The 6596-nt window shown below is 54.6% G+C and overlaps 1 protein-coding gene across 1 annotated transcript; it reads right to left on the bottom strand.

Moving 5' to 3' along the window:
• Positions 2661-5597, bottom strand: APOA4 (apolipoprotein A4). The gene is made up of 3 exons (XM_005689482.3): positions 5282-5597; positions 4791-4917; positions 2661-3784 (listed from the first exon to the last, which is right to left on the bottom strand). The coding sequence occupies exons 1-3, from the start codon at positions 5328-5330 to the stop codon at positions 2818-2820; spliced, it is 1143 nt and encodes a 380-aa protein (XP_005689539.3). The 5' UTR covers positions 5331-5597; the 3' UTR covers positions 2661-2817.

Here is a 6596-nt window from a genome sequence, read left to right as displayed (position 1 = left end):
TGTCCCCAGAATCTGTCACTGCCTGCGTCCCTCCTCCCAGAGCACAGCATGTCCTATGATGATGCCTGGAGGACACGGTGTCCCTATGTGGGAGCTGCTTTTGACCAGCCCAGCAAGCCCTCAACAGCAGCTACGCCCTGTGGTTTCAAGAGGAGAGAGGCCCCTCCTTTCCCCTGTTGTGTTCTTTTCTCACCAGTCAGAGCCATGCCAGCCACCAGACAGTGGCATGTGACCCCTCGGACGTTCTCAGAGTACTTTTGACCTTTGAGCTTTGGGGATAGACGCAGGGGTATGGTTAAAATGTCTCAGCCTGGTCCACACCAGTCCTGGCTGATGCTCCTTTTTGGGGCACCAACCCATGTGCACAGAGGATTCTATTATCTTTAGGTCACCCAAGGAGCCAGAGGTAGCTGCGGGGCTTCAGTCCTAAAAGTCTGGGGGCACTGCTGGGATATATTGATGTGGGCTGCACCAGAATCCAGAAAACGTCCTTCCATGATACTCACAGCGGACTCTAAGTGCACAGTTTTCCTGTGTGTAAGTGCTGCAGCCTCACCAGGTGGTCAAAACTGGATTCTAGAGAAACTCTGGCGAGTATTTATTAATATTTGTTTCTAGATAGCTAGTGGAAGTTGCTGTAACACAGGAAGCTCAACTTGGTGTTCTGTGACGACCTAGAGGGCGGGGATGGGCTAGGGGGTGAGAGGGAGGTTCAGGAGAGAGGGGACATGTGCACACCTGTGACTGATCCACATTGTTGTATGGCAGAAACCAACATTGCAAAGCAATTATCCCCCAAATAAAAATAAAAAAGAAATGAAATTCTGATATATACCCTACAACACAGGAGTCCCCTGTGAACGTTATGCCAAGTGGAAGAAGCTAGGCACAAAAGTAAAACTATTGTATGATTTCACTTACATGAACTACCTAGAACAGGCAAAGTCTAAGAGACAGGAGAAGCCATCAGGAGAAACTGGAGTGGAGGAGTGGTAACGGGTAATTGCTTTATGGACACAGGGTTTCTGTTTGGGTCACGAAGAAATTTTGGAGACAGTGGTGATGGCTATACAACACTGTGAATGTATTTAATGCCTCTAAATTGTGCACTTAAAATGGCAAATTTTGTGTTATATATATCATACCACAATAAAAATAATACTAAAACCTCATAAAGTCCCAACACTACATAAATCTATGAAGTAGAAAGCAAAATCCCATTCTCCTGCAAACAGACCTGTTGAATTTACCATCTAGGCCCAGCGAGTTCTTTCTTCTGTGGCAGCCCCTTGTGCAGAGTGCATCCCCCCTTCTCTCTGGGGTTCCGGGCGGAGCTCACTGTTCTCCTTATACTGGGCTCACCCTGGAGGCACCACAGCCTGATAGTTAAAAGCCAAACTCTCGAGCTGGATGGCCTGGGCTCCAATCTCATTCCCACCACGGCTAGACCATGTGCTTCACCATCCTGAACTGCCTTTACCTCACCTGCTGCGTCTCTGAAGTCTCTGTCTGTTGTGAGGATTATATGAGTCAATGTGGTACAATTTTTAAAGGCACCTAGCACTAATGCTTGTCAACTTTAGGGCCATCTGTGTATTTAAAAGTTCTAGAAGCTTCTGCCACGGGTTGCTCCTCATTGGCCACCACTTTCGGGGGTGGGGCAGGGCATAGCTTCCTCTTTCCTTCCTTGATGTCCCTTGGTGTTGTTCCCTTGAAAGGCCTAAACTCCATTCTGGGAAGGAAAGAGCAGATGTCAAGTCATTTGGGACCAAAGGCTTGAACTGGCTCTTCTCTGGGGTTCCCCCCTGGGAGAGCCCACCTCAGTCCCCAGCTGGCTGTGCGGGTGACACTGCTTGGGGCCGAATTCCTCTCTTCCCCTGCCTCCTGCCCCATTTACATTTTTTTTAACGTTTAAAATCTCTCAGTCGTGTCCGACTCTTTGAGACCCCATGGACTATACAGTCCATGGACTTCTCCAGACCAAAATACTGGAGTGGGTAGCCTTTCCCTTCTCCAGGGGATCTTCCGAATCCAGTGGGTGGCAACTCCAGCCCCAGACCAACAGGCCCCTTTGCAGGAGGCTCCTGGGCAGAGTTCACCAGGGCCCCCAGGCACCTACTCCTCCCTACCTCCCAGGACTCTGACACATCTCTGGGCCCCATTCCTTGACTCTGGAGATCACGGATTTAGTAGTCAAAAAAACCTCTGAAATAAGCATGAATCAATTTTATAACAGAAGTGAGGTGAGGTGGGTGGAATAAACCAAAATTCACCCAAATAAGTCAAATTAAAGGCACAGAAGATCTTAGACGAGGAGGGACAGTCTTCCCCACTGTGTCGTGAGCTCCCCAGAGCCCAGGACCACGTCCTGACGACATTGGTGGTGCCCTTGGGGTGAAGCTGGGTGTCAGATTCTTTACCACTGAGCCACCTGGGAAGCCCACCAGACCACCAGGGAAGTCCAAAGCATGACATTTTTATCCACCTCCCCTTAGGACTCTCCCCACACTTCTCAGCACACACTGGCCCCCTAGTCTCATCTCCCAGCCCCTCAGTCCTTCTAAGCGTCCCCTGCTGACCCATCTAAGCTTTGCTAACGGTGCTCCCTGCGGCCCTCAAATCCCACAAAACCAAGAAGCCCGACTGTAACCACACTGGGCTAGTTTCTCAGCAACTTTATTGAGAAGCGAGAGGTAGCATCACTTTCCACTGGACATGTATCTGCAGGTCTGTACAAGAACTGCTTTGGAACAGACAGACAGACAGGGGGCAGGGCAGGGCAGGTGTCAGTGGTGGGGCGGGGGCACCAGGGGCAACTCAACCCCCCAAAGGGACGGGCATCTCCTCCTGCGCGGGGAGGGCGGGGGCCTGGCTCTCCTTCTCCTTGAGGGTGTTGAAGAAGCTGCTGACCTTGTCCCTCAGATCCTTCTCCAGGAAACTCAGGTGATCTTCCACGTCCCCCGCCAGGGGGCCCAGCTTCTGCCTGAGCGCGTCCAACTGCTGCACCATGGCTTTGTTGAAGGTCTCGCCATAGGGCCCCACGGTGCGGCGGAAGTCCTCCACCTGCTGGTCCAGGCGGCTGCTCAGCTCGGCCAGGGACTTCTGCAGGCCCTCGGCGTTGCCCGGCTGGCTTCCACGCACGCTGTTGACCACGGGCACCAGCCCCTGCCGCAGTTCCTCGGCTTTGGCCGAGATCTTGGCCTTCAGCTCCTCGGCATGCTTCTTCATCTGAAAGGCCAGGCCCTCCAGCTGGTGGTTGAGCTTCCCCTGGACGTCCTGAGCATAAGGGGCCAGGCTGCGGCGCAGTTCCTCCACGTTCTCCTCGATCTTGGTCTGGAGCTGGTCCGCGTAGGGCGTCAGGTGCCCCTTGAGCTCCTCCACCCGCTGGTTGACCGTGGCCTGGAGCTCCTCGGCGTAGGGCGCCAGCGAGGCCTGCAGCTGGTCCAGGTTCTGCCGCATCACCGTCTCCATGCGCTCCGCGTAGGGCGTCAGCTGGCGCCGCAGCTGCTGCGCCTGGGTGTCGACCTGGGTGCGCAGCTCCTCTGCGTATGGTCCCAGGCGCTGCTGCAGCTCGCGCACGTTGTCCCCGATCTTCTGGCTCACCTCGGTGGCGTGGGGCAGCAGTCGGGCCCGCAGCTCCTCCAGCTCCTTGCGAATCTCCTCCTTCAGCTTCTCGGAGTCCTTAGTCAGCCGTTCATGCAGTTCCGTGGCAAAGGGCACCAGCTTCTTCTGCAGGTCGTCCGTGTAGGTGCTCACTTCCCCAAGTTTATCTTGGAAGAGGGTGCTGCGGGGAAAGGACGCAAGGGGGCCACCATGAGGCTTGGCATTCCTGCCTGCGTGCTAAGTCGCTTCGGTCCTGTCCGACTCTTTGTGACCCCGGGACTGTAAGCCCGCCAGGCTCCTCTACTGCGACCTTAGCTCCTTACATACCACTCACCTTCCACACACCTGCCTAAGACAGGTGAGCATGCAGGGTACTGAGTTCACCCATCTTTTCCCTGTGACCTTCCCTATGGTGGATGGTGATTTAAACAGATAGATGTAATCGACTAAGGTAATACGTTGACCTTGTACCTCTGGATCTCCCCTGGAGCTTGAGTCACAGTATCAATTATTACCTATCATGTGAGCTGGAGCAGTGGGCTTGCCTCTCCTTATCTGTAAAGTAGAAAGAGTGGACTTTGAGGTCCTTCTCACCCCAGGTGTTGCTGTGACAGAGATCGCATGTGATGTTCTGGACCTCTTCTAGCATCTTCTAATCACATCGGGTGCTGGTTTCCCTGCTGTGTAGGCACCCCCAGAGGCTTCCCAAATATCCTCACCCCTCCCCTTCCTATGATTTCACAGAGGCCTGTCCTGGAATGTATTAGAAGCCAGCTCACATGACATTTCTCTCCCTCCCTTTCTTCTGGGAGCCTCAGTGCTAAGATGTGGCCATTTGTTACACTCTGGAAAGTTAAAGTGGGAGATTCCCTGGTGGCCCAGTGTTTAGGACTCAGCAGTTTCACTGCTGAGGGTGGGGGTTTGATCCCTGGTCAGGGAACTAAGATCCCACAAGCCACAGGGCATGCCAAAAGAAAGAAAAGTTAGAGCAGGGATTATTCAGTCCAGCCTTCCTTATTTGCACACATGGATCCCAGGATCCAAGTCTGGAGACCTCTGGTCACCCAGTGAGTTGATGGCAGGGCAGTGGGTATCCTAAGCTCAGGTCTCCCGCCTCCGAGTCCAGCCCTTGCCCACATGTTGCATGGCCTTTAAGAAGCCCTTCCTGCCAGCTCTGCCCCTCTTACTTGAGCTGCTGGGTGAGCTCAGACTTCTGGATGTGTTCCACCGCCTTCTTGGCATTGTTGCCCAGCTGGCTGAAGTAGTCCCAAATCACAGTGGCCACCTGGTCGGCATTGACCTCCGCCTCGGCTCCTGGGTGGGAAACAGCAAATTCATGAGCGCCGTCTCCTTCCTTGCCCCCCTGCCCCAGCCCTGAGCTGCAGACTGATTGTCGGCGGGGAGCCCAGCCACTGATTTTTCTCTGTGCGCTTGGCTAGTTAGAAGCCACAGGGGTATGTAAAGCCGGGGTAGTACCCATGCCAGGGAGCCCAGCACTGTGAATGGACAGCACTCCTGAGAGCTGAGTGGCAGCTGGGGAACCACCCGCCCCCAGCTGTGGGCTGACAGGCACTCGGAACTGTCCTCTCGCCCTGGCCCCAAACTCGCCACCTTTCCCTGCCTGACGCAGCAGATGGGTCCTGCTTAAGAGTGCCATCTGAAGGCAGCTCCTACTCACCGGTGACAGCCACCAGGGCCAGGCTCAGGACCACAGCCTTCAGGAACATCCTGGGCTCCTCGCTGGGCTGGGAGAGTCTCTTACTGCACCAGATCCTTCCTGGATTCAGAGGGGCCAGAGGAGAGGTTCGCAGGCAGCTCACTGTACTGCTGGTGGAACTGATTGAAGCTCAGAACCAGTCAGACATTTAAATCCTCACTGGGCTGCCCTCCTCACCTTCCTCCCCAGTGTGACTCCACGCTGGAAGGTGACACATTCCCAGGAGGCCTCTTGGACTTTGGTGACCCTTGGACAACGTGGAAGCTGATGGCAGACTGAGGCTCGGGCAGCATTCAGAAGCAGCTGTTCCGAACGTGTGCCCCACCCATCGTGGAAGGGGCCATGAGCCAAGGGAGGAATGAGACTGAGGGAACACCTGAGCCCGGGACTGATAAACGACCCAGAAGCCCTGTGGCCGCTCGGGGTCTATGCTTGGCTTGGGTGGGGGGTGGGGCGAGGCAAAGTTCACACTTCCTCTGTCTGCCCCAGTGAGGAGGGACCCCCACTCCCACATCCCCCAAACCTGACTCCATCTCAGAGCACCAGGCTCTGGACTGGGACACCCAGGGCCACAGAGGGGATAAGAGTCAAGACCTAGGGTTCTGGTCAAGGTGAGCCCGGGAGAAGGCAGCCCCTGCCAGCCTTTGGGAAGGTGGGTGGAGTGGGGGGAGACCCTGTGTTGAAGGTGTTAATTGTAAGTGTGCTTCACGCCCCACCACTGCCAAGTGTGACACTTTGGTCTAGTGATTCAACTTGGCCCAGCTCTGGCCTCATTTTCTCCTTTAAAAAACGTGATTGTTGGATGTATTAAAAGAGATATCACTGGTGAAATGCGTAGTATTATGCCTGGCAGAGTGAGCACTAAAAAATAGTCATTATTGTTGTTAATAAGAATATTAACTATTTTCTGGATTTGGACCAAGCGAGGAGTACAGTGGCATGCTTGCTGCTCCCGTGAGAGTGTCAGAGACCCCACACTCTGGGGGGCATCAGGCAGGCACAATGCAGGGTGAGGGGCAGACTGGCCCGAGGTCTGATTCCTGCCCACCTCCTCCCTGGGTGGGAGCGGTCAGCTTGTGATGAATCACACGACCTGAGGCTCTCAGGGGGCCTCTTATCAGGAGACGGGGAAGGGGGTGGTGGTGGCATCCGGATCTTCTACGTGGACTTCCAACATCCTCTGCAAGTGAGGTCACACACAGAAAGACATCCACCAAGAAGGTGGCGCATCCTGACCAGTTTGTGCCCCTCTGCTGGACCATACAAATCACCTTGA

The sequence above is a fragment of the Capra hircus genome, chromosome 15 (assembly GCF_001704415.2).
Source record: "Capra hircus breed San Clemente chromosome 15, ASM170441v1, whole genome shotgun sequence".
Lineage (NCBI taxonomy): Eukaryota > Metazoa > Chordata > Mammalia > Artiodactyla > Bovidae > Capra > Capra hircus.
Note: the sequence above shows the minus strand (reverse complement) of the source record. Positions and strands in the feature narration are given on the sequence as shown.